Raw genomic sequence first — 22,577 nt, 5'->3', positions numbered from 1 at the left:
GAACTCTGCGGTAGCCACACTAGAACTGACTGTGAATAGCCTTCGCTGCTCCCTATGTAGCCTCGATCGGACAATACGGGAAAACGGCCACGTAATAGGCACCCTTGTTGCTAGCCACGCTGTGTTGCTATGTAACGCTAGCGGAGGTCACCGTTGTTACTATCGTAACGTCGCCGCTGTTGATTCGCGTTGCCTAGCGACCGCGATATCCCTCGGTGACGTCGCCGCGGAGGGGAGTGGCGGGGCCCCGCCTATTACCGTAGTAACGCGGGCGTTACGTTATCGCCACGTACCGCTGGGGCGGTAGGGGTCAACATGTCACAATACATATAGAAAAACTGTTGATGAGTACAGGCTTTAATTATCATGAATTTCAAAATAACTAATAATTATTCTCTTTACTGGCAATTATAAAATGTGTATGCCAGAGACAGCGTTGATAGTTCGGCAGCAGCCGCATCCTCTTCAGGCAGCACTGTACATGCGCAGCTGAAAGCAGTGACTTATGTCATCTCATTGGCACCTGTTGGGCAGGGAGCAGGCAGTTTGTCGCCAGACTCAGTGGTGATTGACGGGTATGCCTGTTTGATGTTGTGTTCTTATGCATTCAACGTTGCAGTGCAGTTGTGTTTATTTGTTTACCTCTTGAAGTTGACTTGATTATGAACAGTTGATCATGAAGCGTTTCCTGATTAGTGATAGAAATGAAGACACCAGTGCTCCTTCAACTAGTGGTGGGAAAGAAGCTACTCGGAGTGTGAAAACGAGTTAGGTACGATGAGAACTATTTATCACTAGGCTTTATGAAAACTGTGATCAATGATGAAGAACGTCCGCAATGTGTAATCTGTCTAAGTATTTTAGCTGCAGATAGTATGAAACCTAATAAATTAAAGAGACATCTTCAAACCAAACATCCAAAGTTTACAAATAAACCAAAAGATTTTTTTTTGTTAGAAAGCTTAGTGGTTAGAGTCCACCCAACAGAAATTTGCTAAAACAACAGATGTGACTTCTAAGGCCCTTTTAGCCTCTTACCAGGTTTCTCATAGAATTGCTAAATGCAAAAAACCACACACAACTGCAGAAACACTGATTTTACCAGCAGTGATGGACATAGTATCAACAATGCTGGATGACTCTTCTGCTCAACAATTGAAAAATATCCCCCTCTCTAATGACACAGTTTGTAGAAGAATTTCAGACATTTCTGATGATTTACATCAGCATTTAATTGAGAAGTTGCATAACAAGTGCTTTGCACTACAAGTGGACAAAGCAACTGATATTCGTAAAGATGCTCATTTGATTGCATACATTCGTTTTGTTGATGAGTGTAATATGCGAGAGGAATTGGTTTTCTGTGAGCCTATCTTGAAAATAGCAACAGCTGAAAGCCTTTTCGACATGATTAATGCTTTCTTTAATGAAAATGGGATATCATGGGATAAGTGCACTGGAATATGTACAGATGGAGCTTGTTCAATGTCTGGAGTCTGTGCTGGATTACAAGCAAAAATTAAAGCTCTTGCTCCCAAAGTAGTATGGACTCACTGTATGATACATCGGGAGGTTCTGGCAGGTAAAGAACTCAGCCCACCCTTTCATGAAGCGCTGCAGACAGCTGTAAAAACTGTCAATGTTATCAAGGCAAATCCTCTGAAGTCTAGACTTTTTAAAATGCTGTGTGAGGAAATGGGAGCCGAAACACTGCTCTGTTAGTAGTTACTATAGGATTCTGACGATGGTGTATAACACACTGATATGTTAGGTTTTTGGACTTCATCCATCGTCCCGGTTTTTAAGATAACAAATAAAAAAAAAAACATGACGTTTCGGAAACAGATCCAGTTTCCGAAACGTCGTGTTTTTTTTATTTGTTATCTTAAAAACCGGGACGATGGATAAAGTCCAAAAACCTAACATAACACAGCTCTGTTGTTTTTTAATGATGCTCGATGACTTTCAAGAGGCAAGGTATTAAAGAGAATGTTTGAGCTGAGGCATGAGGTGTTCTGTTTTTTAAATGGGGAAAATCACTCACTGGCAGACAGTTTCAGCAACAAGGATTTTTTATTGAAAATGGCTTACCTAACAGATATATTTGAGAAACTAAATATCCTCAACACTTAACTTCAAGGGAATGAGGTAACTGTACTTTCTTGGAATGACAAAGTAAAGGCATTCATGAGAAAATTAGAGCTCTGGAGAAACAGTGTGGAAAGTGACATGGTGAACATGTTCCCAATGCTGGTGTCAATGGTACAAGACACTGATAATCCAGTGCTTCCAATGGACATAAAAAGCTGCCTACTTGATCATCTCATAATGTTGAAAGTTCATTTCGAGAAATACTTTTGCAGTGATTTTGATGAATTTAATTGGATTAAAAATCCATTCGAAAATGCTCCTGGGCCATCATCTCTGAATGTAAATGAGCAAGAACAACTCATCGATCTAACCAGTGATACTTCATTAAAAAGTAAATTTAAGGAATTGGCTTTGTAGGAGTTCTGGATACATATTGGCAAGGAATTCCCAACTTTGAGCCAAAAAGCATTGAAGATCCTTATTCCTTTCGCAACAACTTACATACGAGTGACAGGCTTTTCTGCTTTGGCAGCTTTAACCTTCAAGAGCCTAGCGACACCATATAGGGACCTTTAAAATATAGCTGAGTGGCCGTGCGACACCGTATGGGTACGCGCAGTGCACACATATGTACAGTGTTTTAAAATCTAATTTTAAGATAGAAATTCTTGTTCTACTTACATTATTTTTGGGCACCTGCTTTATAAGTAGACTGTCTTCCCTCCTGCGTCATCTAACTGAATGTTGCATGGAACTGAATGCAGAGCCCGACATCGCAATTCATGCACTCTGTCCATATGTAACTCTGTTTCCCATGTGAAGAGCATACATGACACCTCACTCTCGTATTACAGGAAGTAGGCCAGTGATGTCGAGTGGCCTCCTCTAATCTTAACGCCTATAAAACATCGCAATTTCAAGTATGCACCATGGCCCCATTTCACATGGAAGAAGCCGAAATTGAGAGGCTGCTCATAAATCACATCATTCAGAATGCGGTACAGAGGATTCTGAAGGGTCGAGGAAGCAAGGGGGCATTGCGGGGATATTCCAAGAACAGTACCTCCGTGTGGTTAGTCAGAGATATAAACAGGCAGTTTCATAAGGAAAGTACGATAAGACTTCGCCCACACTTGTGTATACAGAAAGGGTGAATGCGCAGTACAGAAGTACAGGCCTCGCGAGAAAGAGTGGATGTGCGAAGAATTAGTGTGACACAACTGGATCTTCTGGCAACTTAGCAGGAAACCGCTCGAGAGGAGCAGGTCTTAAGAGGGGAGCAGTTGTAACGGCCGGAAAATAGTCGCTGCGAGGAGTAGCCGAAACAGGAGACGCAGAAAGCACAGTCTCCAAAGAAAAGGAACGGGGGTGCACCGTTATGCTATTCGGGACGAATAGACTTAAGGAGAGAGCAGTGTGACGTGTTGCGCTATGGAGGGCGCCCCCCCCCCCGGCCAGCGGTTGATGTGCCGAGCGGAGCCGAAATGAGCCGAGTCCAAGCACAGCAGTTGCTAGGCAAAGTGAGTAAACAGTGGTGACGTAACACGGGACGCCGCAGTTGCTACGTAGTCATAAACAACTCCCGGCAGTGTTGCTAGGCTATCGGTAAACGGCGACTAGGCAACAAGGAAGCGAGTTAGTGTGTGATCAGGAGTTCTCAGTGTGTGAGCCGGAGCAACACAGTTGAAATACAGCAGCCGCCTAAGACAGTTAAAGTGTAGCAGCCGCTGAAGACAGCTGGTTGAGATATAGCAGCAGTCGCGGGAATAAGACCTGAACGCGTGGTTAGAAGATTTGATGCGATAATTTGTGATACTGCCAATGGCGGTAATTGTGAGATTGTAAATTGTGTGAGTGTAAGAGCGATTGCGAAATAAAATTCGCTTTATCCAATAAGGCGTGAAGTTATTTGTCGCGTTATACACCCAACACGTGACAATTTGGTGTCAGAAGTGGGATTGGACTTACACACGTTACCAACAAGTTTCAACCACAAAACATGCTACAGTATGTAGAAAAACACAAAATAAACTGATTAGAACGTCAAACATACCATGACTTCGGTTTTGATAAAAGAAAACAGGCTGGGGGCCTNCGTAACACGGGACGCCGCAGTTGCTACATAGCCATAAACAACTCCCGGCAGTGTTGCTAGGCTATCGGTAAACGGCGACTAGGCAACAAGGAAGCGAGTTAGTGTGTGATCAGGAGTTCTCAGTGTGTGAGCCGGAGCAACACAGTTGAAATACAGCAGCCGCCTAAGACAGTTAAAGTGTAGCAGCCGCTGAAGACAGCTGGTTGAGATATAGCAGCAGTCGCGGGAATAAGACCTGAACGCGTGGTTAGAAGATTTGATGCGATAATTTGTGATACTGCCAATGGCGGTAATTGTGAGATTGTAAATTGTGTGAGTGTAAGAGCGATTGCGAAATAAAATTCGCTTTATCCAATAAGGCGTGAAGTTATTTGTCGCGTTATACACCCAACACGTGACAATTTGGTGTCAGAAGTGGGATTGGACTTACACACGTTACCAACAAGTTTCAACCACAAAACATGCTACAGTATGTAGAAAAACACAAAATAAACTGATTAGAACGTCAAACATACCATGACTTCGGTTTTGATAAAAGAAAACAGGCTGGGGGCCTCAGAGTATTTTCTCTTGTCAAGGGGGCCTCAGAGGTAAAAAGTTCGAGAACCACTGGTGTACAGTCTTACTGGGCGCATGTTGTAGGCTGATAACTTGTATTAAATGTAATCTGATCTCATGCTAAAAAAGAGTGATATTTATTATTATACTGGTGTAGTGAGCGTTGAAAAACCAAAGGAAAGCCTCCTATAAACTTTTGTATTTTTATGTCTTTAGTCCTTCACCAGCCCCTCTCCCTCCTTTCCTCCTCCTCCTTTACATTAAAATAATTTAGCTAAATACTGCTCAAATATATACCATTGCAGAAAAGACCAACAATGAAAAATATCAACCGAGCTACACATTAGGTTATTTCAGTATTTTCACTGAGGGCAGCAACCTCTGAGCACAAGTGAACATTCATTCATAGTGCATACGTACACTGACTGTTGTAGTTAGATATTGTCTATTCAGAAAGTTATGGAACTATATTTTATAACTTTTCCAGACGTGCCTGTACCTGAGTGAGCCTCATCACCTTTAAAGTACTCCCCTCCTTCACTGATGCACCACTCCCAAAGTTGTTGCTACTTCTGGAAACAGTCCTGGTATGCCTTTTTCAGGATTATGTGTAGCTCCATCTGCATATTTTCTGTAATATCTTTAAATGGAAATGGAAATGAATGTGGAAAAAACAAAAGTGATGAATATTTAGAGACAACCAACCCCAGTCACAATAAAGATAGACCAAAAACAACTGGAGAATGTGAAATGTTTTAAATATTTGGGTAGCTTGTTAACAGATGATGGAAGGTGAACTTGTGAAATTAAATCTAGGATTGCCATGGTAAAATCTGCATTTAGCAAGAAGAAGGATCTTTTTTACCAGCAGATTGGACTTAAATTTGAGAAGAAACTAGTGAAATGCTACATTTGGAGCATAGCTCTGTATGGGGCTGAAACATGGACACTTAGGGCAGTAGATCAGAAACACCCGGAAAGCTTCGAAATGTGGTGTTGGAGAAGGATGGAGAAGATCAGTTGGACCGATTATGTGAGAAGTGAAGAAGTGTTATTTAGAGTCAGTGAGTAGAGGAATATCCTACACGAAATAAGTAAACGAAGGCTAATTGGATTGGTTGTGTCTTACACAGTAACTGCCTTCTAAAAGAAGTTATTGAAGGAAAGATAGAGGAGTGGATAGAAGTGACCAGAAGACGAGGAAGAAGACGTAAGAAGGTGCTGGATGACCTTGTGGACAGAAGAGGATATTCTCATTTGAAGGAGAAAGCTCTAGATCGCATTAAGTGGAGGAACTGTTTTGGAAGAGACTGTGTACCTGTCGTCTGACAGATTACTGATGACTGAATGAATCTTGATTTATCTGAAATCGTCGTCCTTTCAAAGTGGATTTCAGTTTAGGAAATAAGAAAAATTCTGCCAGAGCCAGGTCAGGTGAGTAGGGTGGCTGAGGAAGTACAGTTGTGTTCGTGTTGGCCAAAAAATCACGAATAGTTAGTGATGCATGAGCTGGCGCATTGTATGATGGAGGAACCAGGAATTGTTTCTTCTCAACTGAGGTCTTCTTCTCATGACTTTTTCTCCTAGACATTTCAGCACTTTGAGATAATATCAGCGATTGACTGTTTGCCCCTGACATAAGAATTCATGCTGCACAACATCCTCAGTGTCAAGAAAAGGAAAATTGTCAACATGACTTTACATTTGACCTGACCCCCCATGCCTCTTTCGGTCTTGGAAAATTTTTTCCAACTGATTGTGAACTCTGCATTTTTGTTTCCACATTGTATGCATAAATCAATGTTACATTGCCACTTTTATACAAGTAATTCTTTCCAGAAACTTTTCATCCTCTCTAGCGCAATCCAAAAGTTTCTGACAGATGGCAACATGACTGTCTCTCTGATCCTGTGTCAGAAGTCATGGAACAAATTTTGAAACTACCAGATGCATATCTAATATTGTCATACGAATGTCATGACATGATCCTGTTGATATGATTCACTCTTCTTCTATTTCCTGCACTGTAAAATGATGATTAAAATGTACGATTTCATGAATTTGTGCAACATGAACATCGTCACATCATGTTGAGGGCTGTCCCAAATGTGTCTGATCATGTGTTGACTGTGACCATCCTTAAATCACTTAAACCATTCATAGCACTGTGTATGGCTCATACACTGCTCATGAATATCAGCCATCTCGAATATCGCAAGATACACTCTACAAGCACATGAACAGATAGCTCTAGGGTGATGACTAATCACAGCAAGATGACATGGCAAAAAGGATGGTAAATAGGAAGCATGCTACTAAGCTGCACAACTTACCCGACATAGCTAAAATGTTAAGATGGTGCGCAGTTTCAAAATTTCAGAACCTTTTGAACAGTTCACATAGGGCATATGAGAGTATGTACGTGTGTCACGAAATGATAGATTGAGGCTGAAAAACTCCATTTGTTAAAAACTGAGAGTAACTGCCTACGCTGTAAGTACAAACAGATATAAATCAACCTATCTTATAATAATACGAGGGTCGTACTGAAAGTCATGATCAACAATTTTTTGTAAAGTAACATGCTCTATTATTGACAAACCAAATACACCACCTCAACCTGCAGACCTTTCTTTATTTTTCCACATAATCGCCATTTCATTGTACACATTTCTCCCAGCATTCTGGGAGTTCGAAAATTCCCCTTCTGTAAAATTCCATTCCAGCCCTCCGAAGACACTGTTCCACTGCTTTCTGAATTCCCTCCCTTGTCTCAAAACGTTATCCACACAGCTGATCCTTCACAAATCTGAAAAGATGGTAGTTGGGGGGTGCCAGATCAGGGCTATAGGAGGGGTGTGGAAGAACTTCCCACCCCATCTTTGTAATTGCTTCCAGTGTGAGGCGAGCAGTGTGGGGGCGAGCGTTGTCATACAGGATGATGATGTTTCATCCTGGACGTTTATTGCAGTGTCTGGACATAACACACAGCATTGATGGTTAGCCCAGGTTCCAGGAATTCGGCCAGAATGAACCCCTCTGGATCCCAGAAGATTGTGCCCATCACCTTCGCAGCTGATGGCACTGTCTTTGCCTTCTTTTTTTGATGGAGAATGCAAATGGTGTTATTCCACACACTGCTGTTTCGTTTCAGGCTCAAAATGGTGAAACCAGCTTTTGCCACTTGTCACAATACAGAACAAAAAATCATCGCCTTCGTGTCGATATCTCTGCAGCAGTTCTGAGGTGATGGCTTTCGCTGACCTTTGTGGTCTTCGGTCAATAACCGCCGGACCCAACGAGCACAAACTTTCCAATAGCCCAAGCTTTCAATCATCTCCTGTACTGCACTGTGCCCTATTCCAAGTTTTTGGGCTATTGTGTCCACAGTCACACACCTGTCGTCTTGGATGATCTCATCCATTTTTTCCTTGTTGCGTTCATTTGAGGCTGTTCGAGGACGACTGCTCCAAGGCTCATTTTCGATGCTGGTGTTCCCATCTTTAAAATGTTTCACCCATCTTTGAACACTGCTCGCACCCATGCACACACTTCCATAAGCACGCCGAAGTCTGGTGAATTTCTGCAGCAGGGATTTCCTCTTTCACAAGAAATTCGATGACAGCAAGCTGGCGAAACGACATATGATTGTTGGCCATTTTGTTAGGAGTGATACTGGTCACGTGATGCAAGCTATTGACATCACAAGACACTCAAGGTTAACACATCAGCTGGTTCCACCTACCACCTTACTCTCTTTCATCTTCTGTTCCCAGGTTGCATGCAAAAAAAAGTTGCTCGTGACTTTCGGTATGACCTACATAGATATTAAGATTTTATTGACTTTTTCTATCAGTTGAGTATAAGGTATAACATTTATTATCCATTCACTGCATTATATCATGCCTGTAGTTTGGCTGGCCAAGCATTGCATTTTTGAATGCTAACAGTGTCTACTGTTGACGCTAAGACTGGGTGATTTAAAATCCCCGATTCCCAACCAGTGTGAAAATTAAGACAGGAGATGCTAGCCAGCAACATGTTGTTGTTTGAAGGAATGTTTTATACATGTTAAATCAGTTTTAATATTTGAACATAATTTGTTTGTTTCAGCATTGTTTGGTTGGGAATCATGGTCAGTTTGGTCACTATGTGACAACAATGCAGAGCAACACAGGCGCAGAAAGTGCCTGACAACAAATCCAGGACCCCACTTTTGTCAGGGTCATGACCAAGAAACCAGAATGTGTGTGTTTGCAGGAACAAATGGTTGGTACAGATGTAAATAAAAGATAATAGCAGTGCCCACAAACACATCTTCAAAGTTATAACATTCATCCAGTGCTATTCATTATGGTTCTCATGAAATGCATTAATTTTTTTACCAGTTTTCTAAATATTCTTGCTGCTACAATAGGTAGATGAGCTGAGGTTATCACACCAGAATTGGTTTTGTTCTCTAATATACTATGAGATTCTTGTGTTTCTTGTTTTTCAGACTTAAACCCACTTGGGGTTCACAGTGCACCAGATTCATCTGGTTCCAGTTCAGCATCTGTTGGTGTTGTGCTGGGTTCCTGTGTGGCAACATTTTTGGTTGCTGTTGTTATGATGAGTGTTTTGTGTTACTTTTACATTCGCCACCGTCGCCCAAGGATACCAGGCAGTCCACACTATATGTCGTCTAAGCAGAATCCATATGTCACTGTTCCACTAAAAGAGACTGGCAGCCATCACCCTAAACGTGCTCTGTCCTCTTCTGCTAGTAGCAGTAATGGATCCACACTGGGGTCCCATAAGGCATCAAATGGGGGCACAGGGATCTCTCTAGGGACACCCAAGTTATTTTCCAAACCTCTTGTGGAATATGAAACAGCTACAATTAAAAGGAATAGCCACAGTTTAAATGGACATATTCGGGCGGATTTAGATGAGGATAGGTTCTTTTGAACATGATCATCACAGGAATGGTCACAAAACCTGAGTTTCAAGTGTTCACATGATGCATGCATTTTGAAAATTGTTACGATTATGTCAGAAAGACTGCAAATATCGACTTAGGTGATATGAACTGACATACTATGGTGGTGATAATGGCAGTTCCATTTTATGTTTCTTGTGAATATTTGCCATGCACTGAAGTATGTGAACAAAAAGAAAAGTTTCTTGAAGAAATTCAGCACTGGAAGGAAAGTATGAAAGAGTGAAACAGGGTAGCACTGAAGAGTCAAGTGACTCTGTACACTTCATTCAGTGCATGAAAGCTGTGGAGAATGTGTGTGAATGAACCAAAATGAATAACAGTTCACTGAAATATGAACTTGAATGTCAAGACATGTTCTGCCTGTGTGCTAGGGAAGTGTGAAATGTGTACAGGGACAATTGTGTGCTCGTACCTCATGTACAAATATTAACCATGTACAGAACATCACTTTTAATGCAGCCATTTTATTTTTTTTTTAAACATGTTGTGCAAAGAAGTAACATTTCACCATATTTGTTTGTGGTTTTCAGGAGACAGTCCATACTGGTGCTAAATCTGTTGAACATGCTGAAATAAGCACATCATCGAATTGGTAATACAATATAATGATGTGTTACTAGCATTTTAAATAACTTTCTTAAATTTCAAGCTTTTTTCTGAAGTAAAAGCTGATAAAATTCTTATTTCTACACAATTACATATATATGGTTTTAGAAGTTCCTTTATGAAGTGCCTTAATCAGTAAGTGTCAGAATGCAAGTCTCAACATAAATCATGCATTTGTTTTATCATATTTCATTCATTGCCATTCTTATAGGAACAGTCTTTTCATATGTCATTTGTTGTCTATGCTGGAGGGTCAAAATTACTTAAGGTGTGCTTTTGTCATGACAACAGAACTGTTACTTGATGCTTCATTATTCAGACTGAAATCAGGTGGGTGTGATAGAATGTGAGTTAACAGAAATTGAGGAGTGTTTTGAAATGGGAATGGTATAAGATGGAGAGTAAATTCGGTCTTTCACATGACTAATGTGAACATTGCTGAACCAATGAAGAGGGTGGGGTGGATGCTGGAAGTGGGAAGCTAGTATCTAATTGCAATTAAGTTGAGATGACAAATATCCTGCAGTGAAGATCTCCAATCACTTCATGATAAAACTGGTATATAAGACTTCTCTACCAAAACTCAAAACACAGAAAACTTTAAATCTTATTAATACACTAGACATATTCAGGTCTTGGATAATATATTGATATATTTTGAAGAATATTTAAGAAGTATATTGCACTGCAAGAAATTATTATTGGAGTAGAAAATGTGAGGAACTTTGAATATGATGGGCTCCTGCCTTCTCTGGCTAGCAAAAACAGTTTACTGTATGCTGTATTATGTGGTGTTCATGGACAACTCTTGGAGAAATTGTGTTTAGTCTTGTTAGGGAAACATCATTCCCACTTTCCATTGGGTACAATTTTGAACATGTTGAACTTTGATAACTTCATTGCATGGAAAATAGTTTATAAGATGTGAATACCTTTTGTGTCCAACAAAGCAAAAAAGAAATGGAAAAGTGACATCTCCATTGCTGGTGATTTTGAGGTCACCGACAGTGAAATTTTAAATGACAGTCCACCCTTAAAATAATCACAAATTCTTGTAGTTTGATATATGTTCTTATGTCACATGTACCATTCTCTGACTACAGCACACTCCCTCTTAATGTTCAGTTTCAGTGATCCCAACTGGAAAATATTTGTTGAATGCCCTCTGTTTTTGATTTTCCTCAGTTATGTATTAAAATTTACTTATCAAAGAAATAATAAATGGGGGGCTTCACTGTATGGAAGAATGTAGGTACTTGGTTTAAAGTGTCTTTGATGATGGTGTGACACATGGATTAAAACTATTCTTTTGGACTCTGTCTCCATTTGAGAGTAGCTGTAACTAAGGACTCGCCAGAATTCGTTTTTGTTCACGTGACAGTGGAAGTAGAGTTGCTTTCTAAAACCCAGTGGTTTTAGAAAAGTGGGGCAATTAATAAGTCCAGAAAATAACCATAATCAAATGTGAATACTGCAGTAATATAATTTCCAAAATTAACAGTATCTCAATTTTGTCCACATCTGGAGACGTTAAGCTCGTGGAGGGGGGTACAGAATTTTGTTTACTTTCTCCCCAACAGAAATAGTATGGACTAAAATACAAAACTGTAAAATGTGTGTCCAGTAGGATAATGTGTGAAACTTGAAGTTGTCATGACAAGTAACTGAAGAGTGCAGTCTTCTGGGATATGTGCTGAAGACAAAAATCTTCAAACTTTGCACTGTTTAATTTGCATTTAAATTGCTCAACATTATTAATTGTTTTTATGCTGTAGAATAACTGTTGGCTGTGCTAACCAGGAATTTTATTATTCAGTGTTGTAATTGTAAAGGAAATAGATAGCAAGCTTCTTATAATTTCACAATATAACAATGTAACTCAGTTTTCATGAAGACATTCAGGCAGGAATAGTTACATAAATTTATGAGATTGTATTCAACTTTAATCTCCTAATTTAAGAGAGAAACAGTTTGTTGAAGCAGTACTTGTGGGCTGAAGTATGTTATTGCCAGTGAGAAGCCTATATGACCAGGAAGGAGGAGCAATAGAATACAGACCTCAGGGAAGAAGAGACAGTGCAAGACATGAAAGTAAATGACTGGATTATTAGTGAGGTGTGGAACGGGAATTTGAGTCCTAAACCTTGACCGAAAGAGAGAGAGAGAGAAAAAATAATAGAGTATATTATCCCATGTGGGAGACACAGAATACTTAGAACCCAAGAATGGTTTGTTGCAAAGTGTGCACAATATAACAGCATAGCCTTCTCATGGAAGCAGTGTATATGCTATGACCACTCAGTGAAACTCTTCACACGAAAAGTGAGCAGCCATGATTGTGTTTCAGGTATACAATGATGAAAATGTTTTCTGTGCTTACTAGAGAACTATGGATTTTAATAACAGAGTTCAGAAAAGAACGAATGTGCATCATTACTGTTGTGAGTACTTCATTTCCTGTGTGTTTCACCGTATTCTACAAGACAAGATAAGGTAAAGTAGAGTGTGCTCTGTTGATTGTGGAATTTTCATTCTGAATGTTTTGATGCTTCCATGAAATACTACCTTTAACTGGGTTACGTATTGTTTGTCCCTCCATGAGTAAATAGTTATCCCAGATATATAAAGTTTAAAATAGTGTATTAATTTATTTCCGGACATTGAATACAGTTAAACAGTACTGCAATGTTTTTTATGTTTATACCAAAGGCATTCGGCACATATCGTGTCGTCTTTGTTGCATCCAGTGTGAATAAGCAATAAGCAGTGAAGAGCCACGATGTACACTGGAAAACAGTTTTCACTGTGTGTAATGTTAACAACTTTGTAAGCAGTGATATAACATGACTGGTGCTTTTATAATATGACTGCAAAATGTATGGGCATTTTGACAATGCCTCAGATATATACCCAAAGTTCTAAAATAGTTAACCTAATAACTATTCCAAAGCAATAATTACTTCAGTTCTAAAGCTTTATATGTAAGATATAGAAACCTATCCAACAGGCTATTAACCAAATGTAATTATGCAAAGAGTTGTCCCAAAGCATTTTAATGTGAATTGTGAATAACGGTGAAAACCACATTTTATATAATAGAGGATGATGTTGAAAAATATGCAGGTGTAATGAGCAGAAGAGATTTGAAACCGTTGAGTGTCTCTCTCCATGTTCCTATCTTGTGAAAATGCACCATGATGGCATTTAGAGTTCCTGCTGTGTAATGTGGTTTTTCCTTCTGCATGCCATTTGCAACAGGGCAGCTTGTTTAAATGGTTTTCGGTTTCATTTTTATGTGTTTTGGCTGTGATAGTTTAGTTACTCATTCTTGTTAAGCATTCATCAGTAGATGGGAAAGATGTGTCAAATCAAGACTGTACAGACCACATGCTATGAGGCACAACAATGTGTATTAGGTCACAGAGATCTTATTACCCTCTTGGCAGTGAAGGTGATTCCTGCTGGCTTTTCTCCAGGGATGTGAGACCTAAGATTCTCATGAAGATGACTCTTAAGATCACAGTCTTGTTGGATGTGACACCCTGAAGTTAGGTAGATAGGTACCAGTGTTCCTCTAACACACTGATGCCCATCTACCAAACTACATGCCATCACAACCCAACAGATGGTAAGCTTGATTCCTTGAAGCAATCTAAATACAGTTCATTGATTTTAAAATACCTAGCTTTCAATGTATGGCAGGCAGAAGGTTGAAGCACACAGACAAAGCATAATTGTTTTTAACAGAAATTTCAGTGCTTGCAGGGCTTAATGTAAGATAAAATGCTATTGTGTGGTTATGGGGTTATGTGTCACAGAACTGCAGTATGCTAAACTGGTAAGGAAATTGTCCTATAATATTGTGTAAGCTGGCTTGTCAAACAATGTGACAGCAGGCCTAAACTGAATTTAAGAGTCCTGGGTGCATTCAACTTCAATTTGAGCTTCATATACTGTTGCTCAGTGGTGGTGTGATGGTAGGTGATTCTGTTTTCATAATTATATGTTAATGGAGTAATTCTGGCTATCAATATTGTGAATGAATAATTGTCATTTTGGATAGGTGTGTGAAATTGAATATGTTTTTGTATGGAAAATATCTAATGTAAGTGTGTAAAATGAATTTTTGTAAGGCCCCTGAATAGGGCCAAGATTTTACTTTCAAATAAGAGTGGACAAGAGAACAAGGGGCATCTATGGAGTTTATAAAATTACAAAAATGCATATTTGAAGAATCATCATTATTGCTCGCAGTAGGTGTGAGAATAATGAAGCTCATTGGCTGTTCTGTATCTATGCCACATATTGAACACACTCCTTACTTATATGTTTCATGGAATGACAGGATGTGGGTTGTAATACCGGGCCTACATTACCATACACACTAAGCACATAGGATGCAGGTTGATATCCTTCTGCTAAAGATGGCCTGATATGCTGAGGGTGGTTATGGGATCCTCATTGCTGAAATAAATACACCAGATACTGATATAATGAGTGTGCTTTATGTCCGGAGAGAACCCCAGTAGATCACTGTGGTTGTGGTGCAAGGGCCAAGAAGGCCCACCCCTTATACATTCATTCATTATGTCCAGAGATATTTCAGAACAGTGATAATTACTCTGCAGTCCATTTGGATCATTATTATTTATCAATCCTGTTGTCTCGTCTACCTATTTCTCCACTTTTTCCAAAGCTGTTAAGAACTTTTAACTCAATTCTTAGGAAGCAGTACATTAGGTTACAACATCTTAACAATGATAGATTGACCCATTCTAAGAGTTCCTTTAAAGTTAAATCTGTTTTCATGTTTCTCGGCTGTGCCACCAGAAGCTACTAAGTTTCGTTATTTGTTTCAGGTTTGCTTTCATGAATCGGTTCAGAGAATGGTAGAAACCTGTGTAAACTCTGCTACAGAACCAGGAGAAATGAATAATCGTTATATTCTGCATTTCTCTTCAGTACTTTAATAGACTGCAAGATAAAAGCAAATTCAGAATTTCAGTCTCTTGGGTACTAGATAACTGGGTAATCAATGTAGTAAGTAGGCTGATCTCAACACAAGGCTGCTGCATTTCTGTTTGCCTCTGTGATGGTTTTTGCAGCTATCCAGTGTTGTTATTTCTTCTGAACCATATATTCCTCCATTTGCACCCCAGCAGGTAACTGCCACAGTTTCAAAAGCAGATTCACGACATGGTTGATGTCAGGTCATTGCATTTGAGAATGTTGAAAGGTCTTCTCTGACACTCTGTGGCTTCACTGAATATTCAGGCAAATGCCCAAATGTTGTGCCATATTCCAGTGTCATGGTGGTAACACTTCATTTTCTGAGTCCATCAGCCATTGCCTTTTTGGTTGCCAAACCCACAGATACTCATGTTCTTAAATTTTGTTACCAAGGTTATTATAACTGGAGCAATTTTAACTTTTTAGGGTGATGTTAATGCCCTTTGTTTCTTCATTGAAATTAATTGTCCCCCCTTTACGACAGATGTCACTTCATGTATAGTGCAGGTTGTTTATTTTAAAAATATTCTTTGATTTAATGCTTTATTCATATGACAATAACAATTTATTTTATCTTCTTGGTTAGCAACAATTATTTGAAAGTGTAATGACTAATATTATTTGGGACTAATTAATCTCCACACCAGACCTGGGAAATACATACTTTCATTCACCCACTAATGAATTTGGTTGAGGCATTATGTTATATCTTTTGATAATTTCAGGTTTTGTTCTGAAAACATGATATTCCATTTGACATTGCCTAAGATTGTGTTATAATTTTTAAAAATAATTTCCCACAGGATGATTTTTAATTCCTGTATGCATTTTTATATAAATATTTTATTTATGTTTGTGTAATTTTGTATATCAAGTTTTCTCATTACAGTCTTTCTGAAGATGTGCCATTGTAGTGGGTGTAAAGCAGGGCTTTTAATTGCAAGCTTGCAAGGTAGCTCATTTGTGCTCTGGTAAGCATCTTTAATGTTCACAGTATGAAAATAATAGTTTACAGTGTTGGATATTTTTCTCAAAGAAGGCTTGGGGCATTGAAACTGGGGGTCATTTCAGTGCAAACTGGCAGCTTACATATAGTGATGACACAGCAAAAGGGGAACATCAGACATTCAGAGCAATATATATATCATCATCCTCCATTTTACACATTTGGCCTTCTGGCCTGCTCGAATTCATAGTTAATAGGTAATAGCTGAAACTTTAAAGAAGTTATGAAATTATGAAAGTAATTCATATTCATATAATTAAAATTTGAATGAGGATTTGAATCGCATCTGAAAAGTCTACCACCATATTTGCACAGCCCTTTATTAGTCATGGCTGCTGTACATATTGGCAAGAGTACAAAGCAAATTTTATCATGTATAAAAATGTTCTCTATTAAGTCTGCAGAGGAAACAAGAAAGTTACATATCTTTGTGGTTGAGCTGAACCTCCACACCATCATATATCTTCATGACAGGGTGCTTAATTAATTAAGTCCATGTATAACAATATTTTTTTTTACTGGATATGTAACATGTTTTATTGTTAGTTGAGGCAGTCAAACTATTGTCACAGGTGGTGGGGATAAGAGTTGCTTGGAGAGAGAGGCCTGTTCCACCCTCTGTCATCCTAACCCACCTGCTAGCTCCCTCACCTAACACTGTAGAACTAGTAATCCAGTCGCATTAGTGGAGAGTGTGAGTAAAGTAAGGAGAGCGCAGGAAGGGATGGTAGATAGGGTGTGAGTGAGTTCCGTGAGGATTTTTGTGGTTATGCTGTTTGTTTGTACATTCACAGTTATGTTTAAACCATCTCTAAATTGCAATGCTTGCAGTTTACAATTGAAAGCCACTGTTTTGTATCAGTCATCCAACAAGCACTATCAACATGGCTGCACCACAACCTGTAAATAACATAACATTGTGCAGGATGTTAATGTGGCTCATATTGAGCTGTTTCATAATGTGTACAGTTTCAAGCCAATACAAGTGTACAGTATTTTGTTATTAAATCAATTTTCTATGTATACATGGCTATTCTTGTGATTCCGCAAGCCTGTCTCCTCCTCTGGAGTCTATGATTCTATGTCTTTCTGTCCCCTCCTATCCAATTTGAACGAAACTAAGGAGTGAAAATTCTTCTGATGTTTTTAAAAGATTTTCATTTGCCCATCTTTTTTGTGAACATTGCTTATTTAATGTGTTTTGTCCCACACAGTGTTGCACTTTGGAGCAGTATGATATTTTGAAGGCCAAAAGAAGATTTCGTACATCATACAAATTCAGGTTGTGCAGTGATAAATAGATATTTACATTTACACCGCTATTAGCTGAAGTGCCTGTTGTTTGCCACGATTTTTCTTAAAATTAACTGTACTTAGAGACTGAACTGCTTATTTACTATGGCAGACATGAATATAAATTGCAATTTGCAGGATTTGAGGTTCTCACGGTGATGGTTATGCAGAGTCCTCTTTTTTGGTATGTAACACTGTGTGGTTCATTGAAATTGACCAGTGTTCTGGAGGAGCATATCATGTCAGTCTTCAGGGAAGAATAGAAGATATGGTTCTAAATTGCCACTGACAATTTTTTATATTACTGTGGCACATAGACGCATTGCTAAGCAATGCCATATAGTGATAAGTTTATTATTATTTTTTATTTCTAGTGGGGTGGGACTAAGTCCCTTGTACTGCGGCCACTACTGGACTATTGTACCAGCCCCATATGTTAGGTGAGGGTGATATGTGGAGCAATGGGTGGAATGAAGATTGGCAGGGGAAACCGAAGTACTTGGAGAAAACCTGCCCCACCACCACTTTGTCCACCACAAATCCCACTTGACCAGACCCGGGATCAAACCCAGGCTGCCGCAGTGGGAAGCCAGTGACTAACCGCTTGAGCTATGGCATGGCCCGATCAGTTTATTAAGTCAGCAGTTGCTAAGCAAGAAGACAATGGTGGGTGATAGACTGCCTTTGTTTGACAAAATTAGTTTTCATCACCTAGCAATAAAATACATTTTAAATATTCGGTTATTGTTTTATTTATTGAAGCATGAAAAATACAAAGAGGCAAAAATGGTTAACAGAAGTTTTTATGAAGTCACACATTCATGTAAGGATAACCATGTGTGCCATAAATCCAGTGTGAAAATATTGACAGTGTTCTTGTATCCTCTCTCCTAGTATGGAAATACTTCAAGAAACTGAACAGTGATTTAGAATAATGCCAGATATGTCCATTTATCTGTTTGGAACAAGAACTTGGGCATCCTCACAACTGGTGCTTGAAGAGATAAGAGCTGACATAGATAAGGGTTGATTAATCGAAAGGTACTTGTAAAGCATTACAGCTATCTGTTATTTGTTTTGATTTTAATACGATGGAATTACTACCAAATTAATAAAAGCAAATGCACCATATATATCATCACCATTAACTTACATATTTAATAAGTCATTGTCTACAGGAATATTCCCTGCTCGTTTAAAATATTCTGAAATAATACCTATACATAAAAAAGGGGATAAAACCGACATGTCTAATTATAGACCTATATCTTTACTCCCAATCTTTTCTAAAATTAAAAAAAAATATATAAAAGAATGTTTTTACCCTTAAATACACATAACCTGCTAACGCAGGAGCAATTCGGCTTTAGAAAAAAACTCTTCAACTACATTAGCTACTTATAATCTAATGGAGAATATTTATAGGGCTTTAAACAACAAATATATAGCGGGTGGAATTTTTTGTGATCTGAGTAAGGCTTTTGACCGAGTAAATCATGATATATTGCTATCAAAAATGGAATTTTATGGAATTGAAGGAGCTGCTCAGAAACTTATGAGATCCTATTTGAGAGGAAGATACCAGAGAGTAATTTTGTATGAAAATGGGAGTAAATGTTGTTCTGAATGGAAAGAAATACAGTGCGGGGTGCTTCAGGGCTCTGTATTAGGCCCAGTGCTCTTTTTACTAGATGTAAATGACTTACCAAAAATTATATCTGACCTATCCAAACCAATATTATTTGCAGACGATACAAGTATCCTTATCTTTGATAAGAATCCTGCGACATTTAAAATTAGAATAAATAAATTATTTGAGATGATAAATGAATGGTTTAGGAAAAATGAGCTAGTAATAAATTATGAAAAAACTTATTTTCTACAGTTTAGAACTAAAAACAGTAAAAACTTAAATGTTCAAGTTAGTTATTTAAACAATCAAATTCCAAGTATTTCTAATATATCGTTTCTGGGATTAAAAATTGAAATTTTTTTAACGTGGGAAAGTCATATTGATGCAGTAATTGATAAGTTAAACAGATCCTGTTTTGCAATCCGATCAGTTAAATCCTTTTTACCATTGGAGACATTAAAAGTGATGTATTTTTCCTATGTACATTCTATAATAATGTATGGATTAATATTCTGGGGTAACTCCCTGCATAGTATAAAAGTGTGTTTAGGATGAACAAAAGGATAATTAGGATTATAACAAATACAAATGTCGTAGTTTGTTTCAAGAATTGGATATCCTCCCCCTACAAGCTCAATATATATTGTCAATTTCCTTGTTTGTTATAGTAAATAAGGAATTATTCACATTCAACTCACAAATGCATAATTGTAGTACCAGATCTATCTGTGATCTGCATTATCCGCAAACTAGTCTAACACAATTCCAGAAAGGAATATGTTACATGGGGGTAAAGATCTTTAATCATTTGCCACCAAAAATCAAATCTATGTCTAATGACTTGAAAAATTTTAAAATTCAGTTGACAACATTTTTATTGCAAAACTCTTTTTATACATGTGATGAATTCTTTAGTAACAAATTTGCCTAAAAATAAGGATAATAGCATAAACAATTTTAATATTGCATAATTTTATGTATAGTGATGTAAGACTGTAAATTTAACACATGTTTTTTATCTATTATAATGATTATAAGCTGTACATATATATTTATAATTGTATTGTACTATATTAACTATGTGACTGGTTCTATATCTATTTATATGGATTTTTGGAATATACAATAAATGAATGAATGAATGGCTTGCATTATGAAAATGTTCTGTAAAGCTTCTAAATTCAGAATTCCTCTTCTGGGTGAGCATGTAAGTGGCTCCAAATGCTGGTAGCATTTTCTACGTGCAACATTGTGAGAGTGGGAATTGACTGTTCTGCATTGTGGATACAACTGAAGAGAGGCTGGTGAAACCAGTTCAGTCAGACTCAATTGTCCTGAAGATGGAATAAGACCCTTTGATGTACTATTATTAATCCTTCAGACCATTAGTCTACCAGGGACTGTCATGAGATTCAGAACTGATGAGGCTATCTTTTCACAGGTTTCCCGACTACTCTCCTTCCTTGAGATCTTCAACAATAATTTTTCCTATATAGTTTTTACAATATTGATTCTCTGATTTTATCTTGCAGCTGGGGTGTGTATCTGACCACTCAAATTCAACTAGTGCCAAGGTCAAGAATATATGGATCTATACAGTTCCTCCCCCATATGTCTTCATGGCATAGTACTCAGTTAAGCACAGGAAAAACTCTACTTTTTTTTTTACCTTTGATTTTATGTCACATAGTACAAACCTGACACAAAGCTCTTCCCTGGTTGTGTCTCAGTTGTTCGCTCTCTTCGTAATTATTGCCAGTGATATGAGGAATCATATTTGCTGAGCTAATTTTTTCTGATCCTTGTTCTGTAAGGTCCAGTTTTTGAATGAAAAATTGGCATTCCTCTGGCTATTATCTTGTGAAATCTAACTAGTTTCCAAGATTTCTTGTTAAAGTTCCCAATATTTTCTTCTGATTACATATTTCAGTTTACAATTTTTTTCAGCAGCTTATTACAGTTTTCCAAGAGTCGTGTAATGGTGCGGTTTACAAATTGTGATCATGCTGGCATAACACGTTTCGTGAGTTATTTATTTATAGTGATAGGTGTGATCGTTGTGATGGACTCCAGAAGACAAAATAGCAATTCTTATTACCGATTGAGGTTCAGATATGTAGAAGTAAAAGATGGCAGCACTATCCACAAAAAACTTGAACTGTCCTCGAATGTTCTAATGTTCTCAGTAAGACCGGTAAGAGCGTGAAAAGGGCTAAGAGTGCGGAGCGCTGCGTAGTTTGTGATCTTTGTGATCGTCTGTGATGATGTGTGTACGCCATCGAGGTAGGTCGTGCAATTAATTAGAATAATTAGTAAGTAGGGACTTTAATTTGATGTTATGAAATGAGAGTCGATATTTACGCATGAATTTACATCTGTGTGTTACTTATGTATATGGATTATGCTTACTACGCCCACTGAAATTAGAAACAAACATGAAGTCAGTTGCCCTCCAATGGCATAACTTTATGACGAAAAATCTTTGTTGTCAGTGATATTGTTCCCTTCTTTGTCGTGTATGGATACGCGACCAATTGAGTGACTGCTGGGCATTTGTTTCGCCCGAATTTCCCTTCCTGGATAGCAAGTAGAATAATAATATACACGAAAATGGGTAAAAATAGGGTTAAAAATTACCGCCCTGTAATCGGACTGATATTGGAATGTTTCTGTTTCAGTCATGATAAGAGGTTGGCTGCCCTGACACTGTGACGAAAATATCCGGTGAGCACCATCAAGGTATGTTTCTTTCCTGGTATGAAGCGGTATTTATAAATAATAAGACGGTGTTATGTGTATATGAACAAGTTGTGTTTAATTATCTGCTTGAAAGTAAATGTTAAAATATTCAGTGAGGTAGTGGAAATGGTAGGTGTTAATGTATTAGCCTGGACCGAGTAATGGCCAGTGCACCAAATTTTACAAACATGTGTTTCCTCTGTTCCACAACGAAATCGAAGTGTTTTCCCTCTGAATCATGAAACTGAAGTATGTGTGAAGGAAGAATACATGATAACGTACAGTTATTGATTTAACGAAAGTAAGTTAATATAAGAAGAGTGGGTGTGTGGTGAGGCAGTGTGTGTTTGAGGTTATTCTTGCACTATTAATAATATGTTGTGAATTATGTAGAGTGGTTTGGAAGAAATGTGTTTTAGTGATTATATGGCTAGAGAGTGAATTATATTTTATGAGTGGAAAATTGGTATGACAGAAAGCAGGGTGTAGTTTTGGCATGTAGCCTCTGAATATTACACGTGTGTGTAGGTTATTAGTCGGAATGATATATTTTTTGTATTAT

The 22,577-nt window shown here is 38.2% G+C and overlaps 1 protein-coding gene across 1 annotated transcript in view; it reads left to right on the top strand.

Moving 5' to 3' along the window:
• The window catches only part of LOC111870944 (semaphorin-5B), a 109,971-nt gene extending 92,598 nt beyond the window's left edge, over nt 1-17,373 (top strand). Inside the window, exons 13-14 of the mRNA XM_023863612.2 lie at nt 8,858-9,013; nt 9,243-17,373. Coding sequence (XP_023719380.1) covers nt 8,858-9,013; nt 9,243-9,694 — 608 coding nt within the window. The 3' untranslated portion in view covers nt 9,695-17,373. The remainder of the gene's footprint in view (nt 1-8,857; nt 9,014-9,242) is intronic.
• The last annotated feature ends 5,204 nt before the right edge of the window (nt 17,374-22,577 follow it).

The sequence above is a fragment of the Cryptotermes secundus genome, unplaced genomic scaffold, assembly GCF_002891405.2.
Source record: "Cryptotermes secundus unplaced genomic scaffold, Csec_1.0 scaffold101, whole genome shotgun sequence".
In the NCBI taxonomy this organism is placed as follows: Eukaryota; Metazoa; Arthropoda; class Insecta; order Blattodea; family Kalotermitidae; genus Cryptotermes; species Cryptotermes secundus.
Note: the sequence above shows the minus strand (reverse complement) of the source record. Positions and strands in the feature narration are given on the sequence as shown.